The following is a 21,971-nucleotide window of genomic DNA, read 5'->3' as shown; positions in this document are numbered from 1 at the left end:
TTTAATTCTGGAAAAGTGGGGGAAGTAGTACTGGTAAATATGTGTTGGAATATCCTTGCTATGTTGGTGTGAATTGTGATTTAAATCCTATATCTCAAGGTTGCTTATGGTAGTTGGAAAAGTAGAATCTCTCGGTGAGATTCTTAGTGTTTTAGAATGAAAGTAGGAAGCTCAGTCTTGGGGGTCATCCTGAAGCTCTAATGGTCAATCATGCTCACCTAGAGAGATTGAACCATGTGGTGAGGAGTAGCAAGAGGTCTTAGTCTTAGGGGCTTTCAGTATGCCTCAAGGTGCGGAACAGGCTACCCTCGTGAGTGTGGCAGAGTGGGGAACCCAAGTTTTATAAGTCACCACGAGTGCAAGATCCACCATAGCTCGACTTTCATTCTAAAGTTCGGACGAGTCAAGTCTAGAATATAACATGTACAGGATGTGTGCTTAATTTTGCTTGATTAAAGTTTACTTTTGTATGTTATATGCTTGATATGTTGCATGCTTTTATATAATTAGCTCACCCTTNCTTGCTTGTTGTGTTGTGCCATGTTGTGTGTGTGTTCTGTTGCAATGATCGTCCACTTGGATGTGAGTAGAGGAAGAAGAGGTTTCCTTGGAGCATGTCTTAGAAGGAAATGAAGATGATGTTGCATAGACTCTCTAGGATTTTCCTTGTTCTCTTATGTTCTTTTGAAACACGGTGAAGATTGCCAGTGTGGCAGACACCAATGGGTGGTTATGTGAAAGAAAGCTTCTTGAGAACTAAGGTTAAGGAATCCAGACTTGTTTTGGGAAGTAATGGCTAGACCAATCTACACTATTAAACACTAGAGCATTTTAGCACAGAGGCAAGGTTTTCATGTTGGTAAGATTGTGGGGGAATAGTATCTTTATCAAAAAGGTGGTTATAATAGAGAATGTAATGAAAGTAGGGTGTCCCTTCTAACTGGTAAGTTTAATTTTCGGGGACGAAAATTTTTAGGCTTAATAGCACTAATGGTGTCCCTATTTTCGTCACGTGCATTCGTTTTGGTCCCCATATTTTTTTTATTCAATTTTGTCCTAAAGAATGTAAATTTTGTTCAATTTGGTCCTTTTTGCAAACGCCGTTTAAATCGTTAACGACAAACAATCCAGCTATGCACAACAATATTGATGTGGCATTTAACTGCCCAGGTGGAGTCCTTCAGCCACATTGAGATGAATTTTGAAAGAAATGTGATTTATTTAATAGAACCCAATTTTTGATAAGGGGGGAAAGTGAAATTAGGGTTAGGGTGTTTTAATTTACTTCAGTGAAAGTGAAAGTGAGGTTCGTGGTTAACATTCCCCGTCTTGGTGGTTAATGAGCCATGTCTCCTTCCCAATCTTCTTGTTGTTGCAATAAATGGGTTCTCCTTTATTTCTCCCGACAAGCTAAAGTTATTACTAACCCAAGTCCATGAACAATGTCCAAGTTTTCTCTTTTTCCTTGTTGGTTCTCTTTAATTGTAAAGTTATAGTTGTTGATGCTGTGATTGAAACCGTTGAGAAGTTTTTGATAAAAAGGGTGTGTGAATGTGATTTTGGTCACTTTATATGAAAGTTTTTGGAGTCTCAGAGGCTATAATTGTCACTATCTTGGTTGAGTTTGTCTATGATTTTTTGTTCACTTTGTAATTTTAGAATTTTTGTTTGCAGGTCTGTGGTGATTGCGGTGGCGGCCTGAGGGTTTAGGTGTGGCGACGCTAGGGTTTCGATTTTTGGTTGGGCTGAAGGTTGAAGAAGATGGTGATGTGGCTCTGTGTTTTGTAATGAATGAAGGTTGTTCAATCTAGTCCTCATTTATGTTAATTATTTTCGAATGTGGTCCCTATGATGATGACTAATCTAGTCCACATCACAACATAAATGACAGTTCACACTCTAATTGCACATGTGGAGATATGGCCATTATCAATTTAGACAGCGTTAGTAAAAAGGACTAAATTGAACACAAATTATGATCTTTAGGACAACATTAAACAAAAAAAAAATATAGGGACCAAAACGAATGCATTTGACGAAAATAGGGACCATTAGTGTTATTAAGCCAAATTTTTATTGTTTGGGAGAATATAAAGACGTGAAAATAAGTCAATGGCTTATGGGCCTTATGTTTAGGCAGTCCAGTTCATAAAGCTAAGGACCCATGATCTTAGGAAGGGGTTTTCTATAAATTAGAATTTCTTCATTTGCCAACTTTCTTTCTCTCTCTAAAACCCTTGCCCTAAAATTCTCTCTAACTCCTCTATAAAATTCCAGAACTTTGAACCGTTCAAATCTTGCTTGGGTGCTACCAAATTGTTCCTGGCATAGAGGGCTACGCTTTGAACCAAACAATTTTCCATTCTGACCGGTAAGTGTCTTTTTCCCTCTTTTTCTTCATCTGTCTTAAACATAGGGCATGCAACTTTGCTAGTTTCATTTTTCTCATGTGTTTTTCCTTCCGTTCTCTGCCTATTCGAGCTCTAAGAGCTATGTTCTATCACCAATTTGGTGATTTGTAGGTTCTGTAAGCCAACGCTGAGTGGGTTCCTGTTAGGGCGTCTTCAATTAGCTTGTTTGAGAAAGTCGGGTAAGGGGAGCTGATTATATAAATTAATTTATCTGTGTGATCTGATGATATATTAAGCTTTGAAATATGTATGTTGTTGGGTCTATATATTATGTTTTGTGCTTAAATAAAAAAATTTATATGTGTGTGTGGCGTGTAACGTTTATTGTGAATGATTAGGCAAATATACAATGTAGTATATAATTTGGATCATTATGGATTATTGTGAAAACTGGTGCTTAGTGAAAGGTTCATTCAATTGCAAGTAAGGATATAGATTTCAATGTTTAAGTTATATTTTGGAGGTACTGTAACAATTTAACTTTTTTATAAACATCAGTACAATATATATGTAGTATATATATAATACCAAAGTACAACAGCAATTAAACAGAGAATATGAAAATATCTGGATTCTTTTATGATGTTTATTCGGTATTGGGATTGGTTCAACAATCCTCACGGTTCTTTATGATGCAGTATATTTGGTGTTTAACTGGTTTAAGTCATGTAATATATATTTCTTTGGTAGCTGATGTAGGAACTTTATTCTAGTGTAGTATTTATGGTTTCTTTTTTTTTTTTTCATATAACTTATGTTATATTATATTCTCATATTTTATAAAGAGGTATTTGAAATGTTATATAAGTTATAAACTGTAATGTAAGTATAAAGTAATTGTGTTTTTAATATTATATAAGCTATATTATGTCATATTAGTATAAGTAATTGTGTTTGGAAATTTAGGAAACAAAAGTGCATTAGTGCAAAAACGTTGTTTAACGTCACCCATTAGACGTCAGTTTCGTAAAAAACCGACGTCTATTTCTGTACGGTGGCATTATTGTAAATATATTTAAAAACTAGACGTCAGTTTCGCTGTTAGGTGACGTCTATGACATCATAGACATCGCAACTACCAGCGACCTGACGTCCAATTGCCTGAGGTATGTGATAAGACAGTCAATTCGACGTCGGCTAGAAAAGGGCACTGACGTTCAAGTCACTGACAGGAAATCAAACGTCAACCGGTTCAGCTTTAGACGTCGCATAGACGTCGGATCCCCTGAAAACCTGACGTTGACTGGGCTACAATTAATGTTGTTCACCTAATTCTCAGGCGCTTAGACGTCAGATAGTCAAACGGCGACGTCTAAGGCCTGTCTGGAAGGCGGGAAGACAAAAATTCTTCAATTTAGACGTCGGGTAGGAGGGGCACCGACGTAAACTACCCTGACAGGAAATCAAACGTCAATCTTTTTAGCTTCTTTGACGTAGAATAGACGTCGAATCCCCTAAAACACTGACGTCTATAGATGTCGGTTTCTGGAGCAACTGACGCCCCATTTCATTTTAAATAGACCGCAGACTCTTATCCATTTCAGTTTCTGATCGCGTCTTCATCTCTTCTCCTTTTTCTCTACTTCTCCTCTTTTTTTACTCGCTTGCGCACCTCTACTTTTTATCTCTTGCAGCATTGCATTGTGGTTTCTCATAACGTCATTGTCTTCGTGCTCTCCTTTTTCTCTCTTGCATCTCAGGTGCGTGGTTTTTTTTATGCTTTACCGTTTAAACTTTCTTTAGTTTTTTATCGATTATCTTGTCGTTCAACTGATTAAAATTTGCTTTCTTTGTGTTGTGTTTTAGTGCAGTTTTGATCCTTTCTTTGGGTAACATAGTGTAACGTTCTCCCTTTGCTTGCTTCCTCACAAGAAGAGTGGCGATCTTTTGAGTTTTCTATGGCTTCCAACCCAAAATGGAACTTGGGTCCTTGTCTAGTTCTCGTATCACTGTAATTTTTTTCCTTTGCAGTTGAATAATGAGAAGTAGTCTTGGACCCAAGTTCGGTTTTGTGTTGAATGTCATAGAAGATTCAAAAGACGCAAGCTTTTTTTGTGGAAAAACTAGCGAGAGAAGAGTGTTACACAATGCTACCGAAAGTCTGGATCAAAACTGCACTAAAACACAATGTCGTTGTTAGACGTCGGTTAGTTCATGGTCTGACGTCTATAAGGAATATAGATGTCAGTTAGTGTCATTTACAACTTTTATATATTCATGTTGACGTCGGTTTAAGCACAGGTTGACGTCTATATAGAATAATTAGACGTCGGTGTGAGTATAAGCAGACGTCTATATATAGTATAATTAGATGACGGTGGATATCGTTAACTGACGTCTATATAGATATCGGTTGGGAGGAATTGCGACGTCTCATAGATGTCACCCGTATAGACGTCGGTTGTGAAAGTGACGTTAAAAGCCCAAATTAATCGACGTCAAATAGCGTTTCTGCACTAGTGGTGTGAATGACGTATGTTGCAAGATTTTTAGTTTTAAGTGTTGAGTAAGATTGGTAATAGTATATTATATATTATATATTATATTCATTGTTTGTTCATTTTCTTTAGGTTCTTTTATATTATATAATAATATATTATATAAAGTTTGTCAAATGGTATGTATTTAATGTTGATATGATAACATTGTTTTTTTTATATACCATCATTTTTGCGTATTGTTTAATCAGTAAGATAAAGGAAGATATTTATTAACTATGACGTGAATTATTTTTTTATCGTAAGTTAACATAAAATTAAGTGTTACTGTTGTTGTGGTATTCATTGGACATTGGTTAAATAGGAGGATGTAAGATTTTAGTTTGATAACGAATACACAACATTTAAGTAAGTTTAAGTCTACGATTATTTCATTTAAAAATTTAGTGTATAGTTTTAGAATTGACACGTTGATTAGTTAAGGTTTTCTAGTTAAATACTTATTATAATGTGTTATTTTAATTCTGAAAGAGTGGGGAAGTAGTACTGGTATTTGTCTGGTGAAGCTCTTGGTGAATATGTGTTGGAATACCCTTGCTATGTTGGTGTGAATTGTGATTTAAATCCTATATCTCAAGGTTGCTTATGGTAGTTGCAAAAGTAGAATCTCTTGTTGAGATTCTTAGTGTTTTAGAATGAAAGTAGAAAGCTCGGTCTTGGGGTCATCCTAAAGCTCCAATGGTCAATCATGCTCACCTAAAGAGATTGAACCATGTGGTGAGGAGTAGCAGGTGGTCTTAGTCTTGGGGGCTTCCAATATGCCTCAAGGCGCGGAACATGCTAACCTTGTGAGTGTGGTAGGGTGGGGAACCCAAGTTTCATAAGTCACCACGAGTGCAAGACCCGCCATAGCTCAACGATCATTCTAAAGTCCGAACAAGTCAAGTTTAGAATATATAACATGTAGAGGATGTGTGCTTAATTTTGCTTGATTAAAGTTTACTTTTGTATGTTATATGCTTGATATGTTGCATGCTTTTATATAATTAGCTCACCCTTACTTGCTTGTTGTGTTGTGCCATGTTGTGTGTGCTTTCCTGTTGCAATGATCATGCACTTGGATGTGAGCAGAGGAAGAAGAGGTTTCCTTGGAGCATGTCTTGGAAGGAAATGAAGATGCTGCTACATAGACTCTCTAGGATTTTCCTTGTTCTCTTATGTTCTTTTGAAACACTTTTAGCTTAATTTGTTTTGAGATACTTCCTAACACCTTAAGTTTTAATTTTCAGCTATTTTAAGGATGATTGTACTCCTATATATCTTAAGATACATCTCTAAGTGCTTTCCAGTACTACATTTGATGATATCTTATTATTATATGTCTCTCATATATATTTTGGGATGCACGTATAGAACTTATGATACCTTACTATATATTTTGTTTAACCAACCAAAACCACTAAACTGTAATCCAAAACCTCAAAATTGTGTTTGTTATAAGTGTATATTTGTTTCAAACTTTTCATCTATTAAATAAAGATAAAAAGAAAGAGCTAAAACATATGAATTGTTTGTTATTTTGTAACCTAAAATCTCCTTAAGTTAAATATTGTTTGATAATTACAAAAATTTAGTAACATTTAAGAGCAGTTACCGTGTTCCATAAAAATGTAAATTTATAAAATAAAATACTTTAGAGAATATTTTAACAACAATAAAGTATTAACATACAATTATATAATTTAAAAAATGAAAATTATTATTATTATTATTATTATTATTATTTATTTAATTTGAACGGTTATTTTCAAATTGAGTAAATAATATAATATTCATAAAATAAATTTAATATTAGATACAAGTGAAAAATAATTTGTTTTTATTAAATTACTCAAATTTTTTGTTTTTCAAATTGGACTTACCTTAAATATCGGATCAACCAAGAACCATAAAAATAAATAACATGTAAATAACACCACATTGTGTTGAATTTCCTTTTGTTGAGTTGAGTTTTCAATTATATGTATAAAATATTTATATTAGTGAAATTAATTTTTTTTTCTCCCTTCCTTAATCTAAATAGGGAGGGATTCTAAAGGTCACTAAAAAATATTAATTTTCGTGGTGTTTGAAAAAAAAAACTAGTTAGCATATTAGTAAAATTTAGATTTCAAGTTCATGAATCATTATATTATAATTATATTTTGAAAGGAGATTCATTCATTAACATCATCAATTTAAGGTCTTTGGTTGGGAAAGAATTTTTATAGGATTTATTTATTTATTAATACAAAAATAGTTATTTATATCTAATAGTAAAATAGTTCATATAAAAAAAAATATAATAATAATTTTGTAAATAAGTGGAGGTAATTTATGTCAGACATTAAAATAGATAATTTACATGAAACATTATAAGGTTTGATGCAAATTATCTATTTTATCTTGTTAGATGTTCGACGTGATTTTTTTTCTTAAATTTCATGTCGAGATTCTCCTTCTCGTTTCTCATTATGCGAAAACACTTTGAAAACATTTTTTCAAGTTAGGGTTTGTTCTTCACTGGCAAAATGTTTGTTTTTAACCCAGTTTTCTTTTCATGGTGGACTTCTTGTGGGGCAACCTTTTGTCCAATTTCTATCGTCATTGAGGTTTGTTGGCTAAACTTTGAATTTCATTTGTGACAATGATTGTCAGTCATCACTTGGCATGGATGTTTTCTTATTTGTATATCGTGTTTTTCATTGTAAGAATATGTTGTAGTGGTAAAAAAAGATTATGTCTCTTGATAACAGTTATAATCAAAATTGAATCTCAATTCTTACATTGGTTCATTTCTACCCTCAACAAAAAAACTATAATGAAATAAACATTTTGAGCTTGTTTCAGTTTTGTGTCTTACGAATCAAATGAAACAATATGATAAAATTGAAGAAGAATTAGTGAGTAGAGAAGTGAAATTTAAGATAAAGATTGAGTCACTTAGGGAGAAGATTAAGTTGGGGTATTGAAGCTAAGGATAAATTTAAAATTAGAGATTTCAATATTTTTTCGACTTCCGTACAATTCAGTTTTATTTTTATGTGATCTAACCTTTGTGTTTACTTCTTTGTTCACCAACTCTTCAATTTTATTAAAATCTTTCATTTGATACACAACATGCAAAATTGAAATAAGTTCATAAATGCTCATTTCATTGTAGCTTTTTTCTATTAGTAGCAAATTATTTTACATTGTGCCTAGTATAGTCTGAAGTAAATTGTTACTTTTGTATCAGATCTTGTGTAATCTAATATAAATTTATGTTAAGTGTTTTACACATGACATAAATTTACGTCCTCCATCAACATCAAACCTAAAACACACGTAAAAAATTCAAAATAACAAACATAAAAGGTTATCATTGTATTAGTGATTCTAATATTTTATTTCTTTTTCAAATTTGAAAACATTATTATTTCCATGTATTAAGTGATTATAGAAAACTTATTTGTACATTTGATTCAACTCTCTTGTATTTATTTTTTATTCTAGTAGAACTTGATTGACTTTTTTATTGGATTTTAACATATTAAAATATTAAGTGTTTTTTTAACCATTCCTGCCATCTTTTATAATTATCACTCTTCCTAGATTTTTATTGCATTTGCATGAGTGTAATAGGTAAAATCATTCTCCAACATTTTCATTCCATATCATATTCAATCATTTTATTTTCAAGTATTTTAATTCCAAGAAGTTCAATCTATCACTTATGCATTATGTTTATTTTCATTGCACTCACATTAAACGGAATAATTCTTTAGTCTAAATTGATTAAATAATTATATGATTGTAAAGTGTTATACGAGTCTCTTAAGATACGATATCCGATCTTACTGATTTATTATTACTTAAAATAATTTGGTACTCTTCCAAAGAGTTAACATACACCTGAAAATCTTTAAGAACTTTAAAAAGTGTTTTTAAATAAATCATCCCTTGAAATTGAGATATAAAGGTTTTTATTTTAACCATTATGTTGTTGATTCCCATCAACTTTTTTTTAACCAATATAATAAACTTGATCTTTAGAAAGGAAAAATGAAAAAGAATATATTATTTGCTAATTAACTCATTCATTGATTTTACTAAAGATTCCACTATTATTATTATTATATTTTTGTTCTTCAATCAATTATAAATAAGAAAATTCAATCACATTTGATAGAAAAATAAATTAATGTATGAATTCATTTCACATTTAAACTTTGTTAAATAAATAAATAGTATTGGAAAAAACATCATAAAAATAAATTATTTAAGGGTTTAATTATTTTTTCTTCAGTTTTGATATAAAAAAAGTCAAGTTAATTATCTAAATTTTTTTAATCTTAATTTGGTCATTGTGAAAAAATGATGTCATTATATTATTTCCATTAATATTATACAAACAGTCTTATAGACAGTGTCACGTATCAATTATTATTTTTTATTTTGTTTTTAAAATATTTTATACGACACTTAAAAGTTGTACATGTGATAAATGTGACATGACAATATCATCTTTTAATTTAGCTTTATTTTTCTTTTTGTTAAATACCACAATTTTGCCTTCTTCAAATTAGGATTAACTTTACATTTTTGTACAAATTTTATAATGCTATATTATTAAAATTGACAATTTTAGTAAATATTTATGAAAATATTTTAAAACTAACTTTAAATATATTCTATTTAAATAAATTAATTTTAAACAAACTTTTATTGAAGTTAAATTAGTCATTCAATCCCAATTTCAATTAAATAAGATCAAATACTTAAAAATTATTAAATTTACTAATAACATTTTCTTGTAAACATTTACATATATAATTATTTATCAAACAAGTTTAGATAAACAAAAATTAATTTTAATTAATAAAAATATTTAAAAAATATTAGAGTTGGTTTAAATATAATTTTAGAAATATTGAATAAAAATATAAACTTTAATAAAAATATTAACTTAAGATTTTAAAACAAATAAATTTGTTCCAATTTAAGGAAAAATGTTTCTACTTCATTTTAAAAAACATTAGAACTAAGTCAAGTAAAAAAATAAATATAAAGACTTATATTAAAATTTTACTATACAAGACAAGTGATACATGACAATAAAATTTTTCAAAAAAAACACAAATTAATACATATTTTAATATTATTTATACTGTATTAATGAAAATATCAAATTACATCAATTTTTTATATACCAAAAACTGAATTGAGACTAAATGAAATTAAAATGCCAACTTAGTATTTTTAGACGAAATTTAAAATTAGAGTAAACCTTATTTAAATAAAGTTGCTTGTGATTCATGAAATATAAATTTTCAACGTGGTGTATTCCGTAAAATAATCACTGTAAATACTATCATTGAATTGTTTTTTAATTAGATCATTCCATAATGTCAATATTTTACAAGATTCTCACAGAAATTGTTGAGAGTACAATATTAATTAGATATAACACTATTTTATATTATAAGCTTCACTATATAAATCAATTTTATAAAATTAAATTAAAAGTTAAAACTTAATTTTTTTTAAAAAAAATACTTAGATGAAATGACTAAATACACCGCTTTTTATTAGATTTTTTATAAGATTTAACTCATTAAATTCATACTCTAAAACCATAATTTAATTTTAATGTTTTATATCTTAATCTTTGTTTAGATAATCTAGTTTGCATACTCTTATTTGTAATTTGTCTTTATTTAAATTCTCACAATTTATATTTTCAGTTTTGAGATCTAAACAATTTTCAATAATTTTCTTTTTTGCAAAATTAAAGAGTTTAAGTGTTGTTAATATTCTTATTAATTTATATACCAACTTTCGTGAATATAATTATTGGTGAAAAAATTATTTAAAAAAAAAACACAACATATTGTCTTAATTTTAGAATGTGACATATTTAAAAATGGTTACACTTTAGAATTGATGTAGACACATATATTCTACATTAATTATTAATCAATATTAAAATATTCAAATAATTAATGCAAAAATATGGTATTAGGATCAAAGCTTATAAAAAAACCTCATCCATGTAACTAAATACACATTCAGAGAAAATTAAAATTGCTTAATATTAAGAAACTGCATAACCAAACATACAGTTAAAATTATTTAAGAAAACAAAATTACAAACTCTGATAACTATAGGATCAAAGTAAATTAAAACAAATATTTCACTACGAAGTTTATATTAAATTTACATGTCTTGAACATATAATTAATAGGTATTACCTTTTTTAAAAATTGAAATCTACTTCTTATAAAATTTTCTGTAGCCTCATCTTTTGTTTGATAGATCGTTGTTTTCAACGAATTCGCCGATTCTCATAAAATTAGCAACACAAAGCTAACTTGATTATTTTAGACTTTTCCTAACCCAAAATAAAGAGCAAAGTATAACAACCCATTCAACCACCAAAAAAAATTGAAATTTATTTCAAAATTTTGGTTGTTTTTTTTTTAAAAACAACTTTTAGATTACTCAATCATGATGAATTATTCAAACTTAATTGAAAAATATTCATAATTTAAATTATATATCTGTTATATATGTATGCTTCAAATAACAAACAAAATCATAACAATTTAAATTTTAATCTTTATTTTAATTTCAATAAATAAATTTTATCATTATACAGATATAATATATAAAAACAGAAAAAACATAAACAAACACCAGAAGTTCATCGTCGGATTCCATTGTGTCATAGGTTCTGACATCGGATTAATTTATCTTTACAACTCACTTCTTTCTCTTTGGATTTTTCTGCTATAACAACCTCTTTCCATTTACTTGGCTTACGTGTCATACATACATTGGTTGTCTTCACGTCGATACCCTCTGGTCGGAAAAAAAATAAAAATTGTAAATATTAAATAAAACTAATAATAATTTTTTCTCATTTAAATTTAACTGTAGATGGAAAGTATGTTAATGGAAGTACTTGTTAACAGACAAATACTTGAAAAATAATAAAATATCAAACTTTTTAGTGAAATTTTTCGCTCAAATAATAACAACTTCAAATATAATTTACTAATCTATTATTAATTTAATATTTTTTAATTGAAAAACTATTTTGAACGATAACGATAATATAATTTGTTGATGGATTTTTACGGAGTTGAGTTCGGTGTGGGACGTAAAATATACCTGCCATTGATTTCAATTTTCAGGTACAGTTACTCTCAATCTGAGTTTTGCCACTCTTATGGTCCCTGCATGGTCTTCTTCAACCTCACCATTCCAAATCATCACCTCCCAGCGCACATTAGCGAACAACACCTCACACTCCCACACACTCTCTCTGACACTATCGAATCCCTAATGCCAATCCCAAATTCAACCTCTCTCTAATCTAACCTCTTCACGCCTTCTTCATCGGGCTTGCTTCGCCGATTCACTGCAAGCTCCGCTGCGATTCTCATAACCACAATGATGGGCTCCGAGAACCACACCGTCGATGACCACCCTCTATCGGCGCCGCCAGACCAAATGGAAAACCTCGCACTCCACGACAGCGACCACGACGCCGGAAAATCCACCTTCTCCTCTGCTTACCGCAGCGCCTTCACCACTTTCTCGGAATCGAACCACCACCCGCTCTCGCCGCCTATTGTCTCCACGCCGGCAGACTCCGATCCCCTCCTCTCCCCGCCGCAGTACTTTCCAAACCCTAACTCCCCCGACGCTTCCTCTTACATCGACCCTCCTTCTTACGCCGAAGCCGTTTTCACGTCCTTTGATGGCGAAACAAATGGCGTCGACGCTCCGTCGCCGTCACTCTCCCTCTCCGTCTCTCGATCTCCTTCTTCGAGCTCTGAGTTTTTGAATATAACCGTTTCGAACCCCATCAAGGAGCAGGAAACCTCTAATTCGATTGTTCCGGGAAGCAACAGTTACGTGACCTATTTGATCACCACGACGACGAACATTCCCGAATTCGGCGCCTCAGGCGCCGAATTCGGTGTCCGGCGAAGGTTCCGTGACGTTGTCACCCTTTCGGATCGGTTGGCGGAGGCGTACCGCGGGTTTTTCATTCCGCCGCGGCCGGATAAGAGCGTGGTGGAGAGCCAGGTGATGCAGAAGCAGGAGTTCGTGGAACAGCGAAGGGTGGCGCTGGAGAAGTACCTGCGGCGGTTGGCGGCGCATCCGGTGATCAGGAAGAGCGACGAGTTGAGGGTGTTTTTGCAGGTACAGGGGAGGCTTCCACTGCCGTCGACGACCGATGTGGCGTCGAGGGTGCTCGATGGCGCGGCCAAGCTTCCAAAGCAGTTGTTGGGGGAGAGCGTCATTGCGCCGCATGAGGTTGTGCAGCCTGCGAGAGGAGGCAGGGATTTGATGAGGCTGTTCAAGGAGTTGAGACAGTCTGTGGCCAATGATTGGGGAGGTTCTAGGCCTCCGGTTGTGGAAGAGGATAAGGAGTTTCTTGAAAAAAAGGAAAAAATTAACGAGCTTGAGCTGCAGATTAATGGTGCATCTCAACAGGTGTTATTTGGGTTTTATGTTATCTTTAAATCAATTGGTTTTAATTTCAGATCATTAGGCTGTGTGTTTATATGTTTAACTTGTGTTACATCCTTAATTGAGTTTATGACTAAAGCTTTTTGTATGGTGAGCCCAAAAACCTTCATGTTGAGGTCAATGTCAGACAGTTTTTTGAACCTTCTCTGTGGTTATTGGTTACTATGAATTTTCCAATCACGTGCCAATTTTGATGCAGGCTGAGTCACTTGTCAAGGCACAGCAAGATATGGGAGAGACAATGGGTGAATTAGGGCTGGCATTTATTAAATTAACAAAATTTGAAAATGAAGAGGCTATCTTGAACACTCAGAGGGTACGGGCTGCTGACATGAAAGGTTTAGCAACAGCTGCTGTCAAGGCTAGCAGATTATTTCGAGAATTAAATGCTCAGACTGTGAAGCATTTGGTATATTGCACAGTTATTTTAATCCTTCAAAAATACGTTTTCCATCGAGTTGTCTATTTTCTGTAAGAATTTGTATCACTCTTCCTAAATGAAGGGCAACCCACTAAATATTTTGATGATTTTCTAATTTATGCATAGCAGGATACACTTCATGAGTACCTTGGATTAATGTTGGCTGTTCATAGTGCATTCTCAGAGCGTTCAAGTGCACTATTGACTGTGCAGACTCTCCTATCTGAGTTGTCTGCTTTGCAGTCAAGAGCCGAAAAACTAGAAGCAGCCTCATCTAAAATTTTTGGGGCTGACAAATCAAGGGTTCGTAAGTTGGAGGAGCTACAAGAAACTATAAGAGTGACTGAAGATGCCAAGAATGTTGCAACCAGAGAATATGAGCGCATCAAGGTATCATTTGTCTTCAAATAGCTATATGCTTTGATGGTAGTTTATGTTCCAAAATGGTATATTCTTCAGACATATATGATCAATCAGATTTGTGTTTTGTTCAACTATTAGTTCTATGTCCATCAAAGTTAAATTTTTAATATTGATTTTCATCAATTTGTTTTTCTCTTTATCTTAAATGATTTTGTATGTGGCCATCTGCTATTCTTTACTATTATTTCTTAATTGCTGGGGAATAGAGGCTCGGATCTTTTTATTTGTGGAGCTAAGCATGTTTGTGATTTTGTAGATTGAGTTCCTCTTATATTAAACTCAATCCACGACGAAACATTTTCTAAGCGTCAAGATGTTATGTTCATTAGGCTATTAGTTTTATTGCTTGTGGTTTTGGTTTTCTACTGGTAGTATTGAAAGTTGGCATAACTGTTCGTGAGATAAATCCTCCTTGAGAAGAGTCTCTTTTCTATTGTATTTAGCTCGTCACACTTGGTTGTACAGATCCTCAGTTTGTAAGTTAGCATCTGTTCTCATAAATTCTGGGTGTTGTTAAAAAGCTGTTACAGTGCAGTGCCATAATAGTATGGCGAGTTGGTTTTGGCAGCCATCTGCTGTAAGCTGCCCATCATTTCTGCTGTAGTGATTTGTGGTGCCAATTGCTAAAAAACATTTTTATATTTTTTCATATGACATTTGGGCTCTGGTTTTCCCATTTTCAGACCAGAAGGTCTAATAACCCTAAATCCTATCTGCTCAACCCTAAAACTACTGTCAATGCTTGAGAGAACCCTAGTGAAACCTTTTCCTCTCCATATCTATTTTGTTAATTGTGCTGGGGAACCTATCTACTCTGGTAATCTGAACTCTGGCAACCTACACTCTGACAACTTCTCCAGCGACACATTAAATTTGTTTTTTCTCCTCACACTAAAGAGAACCCCAGAGAAACCTTTTCCTTTCCCACATCTATTTTGTTAATTGTGCTGGCAAACCAGCTACTCCGGCAACTTTTCCATTGCACATTAAATTGGCCTTTTTATTTCACTTTTTCTTGTTTCTTTTTTATTCATTCTTCTTCCTGCCATTTCTATTCCCCCCTCTTTTCAAACTTTATTCATAGCTGTGCTCTGTTTTTTTTACATGTCTCCACTGGAGTTTTTTTCTCTCTATCCATGCTGTTTTTTACATTCAATGATTTTTTATCCGAATAGAAGGAAGGGGCTTCAGTTTAAAAGATTGCATGATTTTGTATGCCATAATCAAGCTCTTCAATAAAGATACAACCTTAGGGATGAAATTGGGGTTATAGTTGAAGAATATGTAGAAGATAGTGGTGAGGAGAATGAATTAGAAAACGTGTTGCCAACTTTTAATTTTGAAATGTCATTGCCCTATTGTAGTGTCTCATTGTGTGTTTAGTATTGCCCTATTGTTATGTAATGACAATAATCAGGTTCAGACTGTGATGCATGTTATGAATTTTATAGTTTTATGTTGTTTTTAATATATTTGTCAGTTTCTCAGTTTATATGTGTGTGTGTGTGTATTGTCTGCCATGGCTTCTGCCCTTAGCTGCTATGCCATCTGCCATATATGTATACGGTGGATTTTTGGCTCACTACCATAGGCTGTTGTCCACTTCCAAAGAATTTTTGGTAGATGTGCATGGTGCTGTTATACATCTATCTATGATCTTTGAAGAATTTTCTGGTGAACTCTGTTTTTTCTTTGTTTCTATTTAAAACAATGTCCATCCTAGTTTTGCATTATCTTGACTGGAGGTGATTTGAGTATCTTCAAATGATACTTGTCCTATGTTTGCAGTTTTCTCTGAATTATCATCAACGAATTTGCCTTTCTTCTATCTATATTACTGTTTATTCTGTTGGACATTTCATACTTCTTCCCGTGCTTCTGATGTGTTTGTGAATTTGGTGTATTGTGATAGGTGAATGTCCAAAATCTTATAAGTTTTTTATTCAATGTTTTGTTTAATCTCATTGTTTTGTTTCCATGGTCTTACAGTCTTCCAAATAAAATTTTGCTTCTATTCTTTTTGGTTACTGAATTGCCGTTCTGCCTTTTTTTGGCATTTTAGTTATTGTTGTGTCTTTATTCATCTTATTTGGTTTTTGTTCATGTTTGCATAGCTTCTTTGGTGTAACACAAGAAAACTCTAGAAAGGTAGGGGGTTTGAATAGAGTTTTAAATCTTTTTGCAAAACAGTGTTTAATTTCCTTTTTAGGAGTTAAATGGTCTGCAACTGTAGTTAAATACTTGAGTTTATAAAACAAGATTTAGGAAAACCTTTGAAAAACAAAAGCAATAAGGCACATTTGTTTTTATACTGGTTTGTTTCAAATTGAGTTACATCTAGTTCTTCCTTAAATACCTTTAAGAGGTTCTATTAATCATAAAGAACAACAACGAGTTTAACCATTACTAGTGCACAACTAATCCACTGGTTAGAACGAGTATAACTACTCCCAGTATCAATTAGTCTAACTGATTAGACGGTCTAACTCCATTGAGTTAACCTTACAAGTGTTTTACTCCTCTTCTGAACAAAAACAACAAACTGTTTTGCAAATTGCAAGAACATAATATCTAACATTAGAGAGGATTTGAAATTAATACAATAAGATTCTGAAAACTTATAAAGAACTTTCTTTTTCAAAGAACAGGTCTAAGAGCTTAGAGGCAGAGCTTAAAGAGAGAGACAACATGAGCATATTCAATAACAATGGTTCTTCTTGTCTTCTCTTCATGCAGTCTTTTTCATATAGACTTATTCGAAAAAGATTCATTACTTAAAGCTTTGACTTTCTTCTAGAGGTGTAGCCTTTATGGTATTGATTCAGAAGCTAAGTTGTGTCTTAGTAGAGCAATTATGTTGTGTGTATGGAAAGGACAGACAGAAAGCATGAAGTAAACATTCCTTGAATATCTTCCTATCTCTTAATGTTATTCTGATTCTGAGCAAGCTTTTGAATAAAGATAATGATCTGTACAAAAGAAGAGAGCATAACATAACATACAAAAAAGTACTAGAACATACATGTTTTAAAGTGTTGAACAATCCTAAGCGTTTAGTCATAATACATGTACTATTGTTTAGGCGGTGTTTGTTTGAGTAACTTACATTGTTTAGGATAATTTTAAATATAGCATTTAATGCTCTTTATTTTTATCCTAGACGGTTTAAGCTTTTGTTAGATTCTATTGTTAATAGAAGCTCTGTTAGAGTGCTATTGTTAGAGTCTTTTATAGAGTTTTAGGATATTTAAGTTATAGTGTTTAGAGCCCTTTATCCTAAATGATTAATTTAGACCTTCTTTTAAACTTCAAAACAAGATTTGCTTAGACGATCTTGTCTTAACATTTTAAAAGGATGTTTGAGGCTTTGAAGTAGTTTTTATGTGATTTAGTTTGTCAAAGATACATTGTGGTAATTATGGACATTGGTAAAACATCCCATTTTGTGTTTTTGAGATTCAGTTGGAGATGGTGGTATTATAGTTTACTTGAGTTTGGGGATTATTTTGAAGTTGAGAGCAGTTCACTTTGGTGAAAAGACGAAGATTTCCTTGGGATGTGTGAATAGGCTATTTGTCCAGGACTTGGCCAAAATTTGTAGTTTAAGGGAGTACTAGATGTGTTAAGATGGCTTTTGTTACAAGTTAAATCATGATGTAGAGTGTTAAGATATTCAGAGTAGTAGGTTATTATCAATGTTACTGTTAGAGAGAGTTTGGGCTTCTACTAATAGTGTTGCTACATGGCATAATTAGCATAAATAATAATTTTTATTTGGGTGCTGTAACGTATAACACTTATCAATCATGTGTTATGTTTATTTAGGTGCCTTTCTTTTCCCTTTTTTCTAACCCTTTACATGAAATTCTTAATACTAATCACGTGACTTTTATCCATTCACTGCTTATGTGAGTACAAAAATATTTAAAATCGTGTGATTAGGAATCACAATTAGTACCCTGTTGAAGACGAAAAACTTTAACCCTGGGCTTTGTACATGGTTTTTATGTAATGTATGCTACTTGCAAATGCTTATGTTTGCGCTGCTTATATAGTGATCTGCCTGCAACGTTGCTTTCATTAATAGGATGATCTTTTCTCTCGCATTTATTTTACTGCTTCCTCATCATCAAACGTTTTGCTAGCTTATATATTATGCTATCTAGTTTGGTCCTGCTGAAAGTATCTTGTTTATAATTGCTGTTTGGATATACCATATCGAAGTTGAAACATTACGTTAAATGTTGGGTTGTACTGGTTGTCTAATTTCATTTTAATATTTTTTATGTTTTACTTTTTTTATTTTTATTTCTACGTGATGAATTTATTCAGTTCTTTGTCTGCGTATCTGGGTAATGGATGATTATGATGGCAATGCAGGAACACAATAGGAGTGAACTTGAAAGGATTGATAAAGAGAGACAGGTTGACTTCTTAAACATGTTGAAAGGTTTTGTAGTTAATCAGGTATGACATCCATAATAAGTAGGAACTGTATTTTCCTTTCACGATTTACGCACTCTACGTCTATTTAAGACACTTCCTATTTTGCTGAGTGTTTGAATTTGTGAATAAACAGGTGGGGTATAATGAGAAAATAGCAAATGTGTGGACAAAAGTTGTTGAAGATACGCGTGGATATGTGGATGAAAGCACTTGATCTGTGGCTGTAAATTAAAATCTTTATTTATTCATTGATGTGCCACTCTCCGGAAATATGTCTGTAGTCATGACAATAAATTAACGGAAGCGCTTTGTGGGGTTTCTTAGGCTCTTTCTCACACTTGTACCTCAAACAACATTTCTTATACATCATCAAAAGCATACTTGCTGTTGTACATTACTTGCAATTTTTTTGAGTTTTCTTCTCCATTGCTTGCATAATCTTTTTAAGATATTCAATTTTTTTGAACATATCAATTTGAAGTTTGTTTGGAGTATTATTTTATAGGTACCAAAAACTTATTTAATAGTAAAATTATATTATGCATTGTTAAAACAATCTCATCAGTCGACAATTTCTTCATACATTTAGTCTAAATATTGTAATTTAGTCTAAGTATAAAATAGAAAAAGTTGCTCTTGTCTCTTCATTGTTTGTTGATCCAAGATGTCTAAATAAACAAGAAGGTATCTTATCCAATACAATGTCCACGATCTATATGATAAAAAATGTCTACTATGGGATAACAAAAATATCCATGCATGTGACCACATGGATTCGTGATACCAGGAAGCAGGTATATTATCATTATTATTATTATCTATATTTATACTCGATAACCATTTAAAATTACAATTTTATTTTAAATATTTATTAGGTTATATTTTGCTCTTACTTAGGTTTTCTATATTTTTATTCCTTTTGATTTTCTCTTCATCCAGATTTTCTTTACCACCTTACCATATTGTTACTGTAAATAGTTTGCTGCAAGTCACACACTGTTGACGCTATCATTTTCCAGGTGCTACTCTTTTAGTTCTAAGCATAAATTTTTCTTTCTTTTTGTTTACAACAAATATTATTTTATTTTTGTTTCTTCACTTACCTTTAACTTACTTCTACTACTACCGTTTTGTACTGCTATTTTCACTTAATTCCTTTTCCATTTTTACGACTTGTTTTACAATTTATCTTCTCTTGCTATGTTGTGTTTGGTTTATTTAGTTTTAGGTGAGACAGAAAATTAGTGTTTGTGAGCATCCCTACCCTACACCTAGAAGTTTTACATATAATTAAATTTTAGATTTTAGGTTTTGCAAATTGAGTTTCGGAGGATAAAGTAACTAAAACTAAAACCTAAAATATAAACCTATATAACTAAATATTGAGGTAGAGATTGTTAAATCTTTCATCTGCAATATGTTGCTCAAATTGCTGCAACTTCTTCACCTTTATATGTAGATGCTCAGTTATAATAAGATAATGATACTTTTGACAATATTTGTTTGACAACATTTTAACATTATCTATGTGTCATTCTGTGATTGGTCCAAAATTACTTCATAATTAATAATAATAATCATAAACAACACTATGGACCAATCATAGAATAAAATGTTGTGAAAAAAATGTTATCAAAGTATCATTATGAAGGATTATAATCATCACTTATAGTAATAACCATTTGACTATTATGAAGGATTGGGCTGTTTTAGTCTAAAATAATAAATATAATTTTGTTGAATCTTGTACAAAATTTAATCATTACTCAAATTAGTAATCGTATAATTTTTTGTTCAATATTATGAATAATTTTTTCATAATGTTTTGTCATTCATATTTATTTATAAGTAATTTTCACTAATCTCTAATATGTAGTTATTGAAGCCTATGCAAATGCCTTCTTAATTTGGTGTGATTTAATATATATAATGCCTACTCATGATGGACAACCATAACCAAATATAGGAGAATCAAATCATAGAAGTCAAAATGATGTTCTTGTAGATTCAACTCCAAGTGAAATAAAAAGTTCAACTTCAATAGTTCATTCAAAAATTCATTTCAAGAGACAAAAAAATAAATAGAAAATGGAAAATTATATGTAATTATTGTGACAAAAGTCTTTTGGTTAGCAAACCAAGGTATGTCACATTTGCAAAACTATTTCAAGACTTGCAAGCTTCAAACAACACACGTTTTTAAAAAGTCAGAAAGTAGATAATGAAATTGTAGTTGTTGAAAATTATGTGTTTAATCAACAAATAACTAAACATTATCTCCATAAGATGATAATCCTAAATGAGTATCTAATGTCAATAATTGAGAACATAGATTTTAAAGAATTTCGTGTTGTCGTTCAACCTTTATTTAAGGTGGTTTCTCAAAACATTATAAAAGATTTATATTATGAAGGATTATAATGAAGAAGAAGATAAAATAAAATTAATCTTGTTAAGGATTCAAAGTTGAGTTACAACTATAACGTGAATTTCTAGTAATCAAAATAAAGGCTACCTAATTATAATAACTCATTTTATTGATGATTCATGGAGGATACATTGATTTGTAAGGTAATAACAATATAAAGAGAAATTTATAAAGACACATGCTAAGTTGAATATTCCATTTACTAGAAAATTAGGTATTGATTGTAAAACTAGGTGCAATTCTACATTTTTAATGTTTTAAGAAGCCATACAATACAAAAATGTATTTGATTGATTGTCACAATGAGAGAGTCCATATAAAGATTTTCCTAGTGCTTATGATTGTCAAATGACAAATGAAATTTGTCAAAATTTGAAACTATTTTATGATGTGACACTCTTGTTTTGAGGTATTTCATATCCAACTGTCAACATTTTCTTTATTATTCATCAAATGAGTATATCTATTGTTTTAAACTTTGACAAGTATTGGTGTGTGATTTGTGGGATGATGATTATAGGTATTGCGTTAGACCCTAGGTACAAAATTGAATTGATGGGTTATTTTTTTACTAAGATATACAGAGACAAATTTGATTGTGAATTTGAAAAGATGAATTTTATTTGTAAGGATTGGTGAGAGAGTATGAAATAAACTAGTGGTGTCAAAATGGGTTAGAACCCGCAGATCAATCCGGCCTACCATGAGTTTGAGTCGGGTTGAGTTTGAAAAAATGAAATTCTTTGATAGGGCCAATTTTCTACCCGACTCATTTAGAACTCGACTCATCCGAGCTGAACCTGTGGTGAGCCGAGTTGGCTCATTAACACACCTAGTT

At 31.8% G+C, this 21,971-nt stretch overlaps 1 protein-coding gene across 2 annotated transcripts; it reads left to right on the top strand.

Annotated features, from left to right (window-relative positions):
* Positions 1 to 12,020: 12,020 nt before the first annotated feature.
* On the top strand, positions 12,021 to 19,102 carry LOC106764999 (sorting nexin 2B-like). Of its 2 annotated transcripts, none has more exons than XM_022782077.1 (5): positions 12,021 to 13,379; positions 13,615 to 13,824; positions 13,963 to 14,226; positions 18,640 to 18,726; positions 18,839 to 19,102. In XM_022782077.1, the coding sequence occupies exons 1-5, from the start codon at positions 12,327 to 12,329 to the stop codon at positions 18,917 to 18,919; spliced, it is 1,695 nt and encodes a 564-aa protein (XP_022637798.1). In that variant the 5' UTR covers positions 12,021 to 12,326; the 3' UTR covers positions 18,920 to 19,102. The 2 variants fall into 2 exon arrangements, with proteins under 2 accessions (XP_022637798.1, XP_014504957.1); XM_014649471.2 differs by having other exon boundaries at positions 12,022 to 13,379; positions 13,966 to 14,226.
* The last annotated feature ends 2,869 nt before the right edge of the window (positions 19,103 to 21,971 follow it).

The sequence above is a fragment of the Vigna radiata genome, chromosome 6 (genome assembly GCF_000741045.1).
Source record: "Vigna radiata var. radiata cultivar VC1973A chromosome 6, Vradiata_ver6, whole genome shotgun sequence".
Classification (NCBI taxonomy): Eukaryota; Viridiplantae; Streptophyta; class Magnoliopsida; order Fabales; family Fabaceae; genus Vigna; species Vigna radiata.
The sequence above is the reverse complement of the archived record's forward strand: the minus strand, read 5'-3'. Positions and strand labels throughout refer to the sequence as shown.

What these genes read in the sequence shown, in the direction of transcription:
- LOC106764999 (XM_022782077.1), top strand. Translation starts at nt 12,327, where the DNA reads ATGATGGGCTCCGAGAACCACACCGTCGATGACCACCCTCTATCGGCG. An exon ending in TTAATGGTGCATCTCAACAG is followed by an intron (nt 13,380 to 13,614) that starts GTGTTATTTGGG and finishes ATTTTGATGCAG; the next exon opens with GCTGAGTCACTTGTCAAGGC. An exon ending in AAGGTTTTGTAGTTAATCAG is followed by an intron (nt 18,727 to 18,838) that starts GTATGACATCCA and finishes GTGAATAAACAG; the next exon opens with GTGGGGTATAATGAGAAAAT.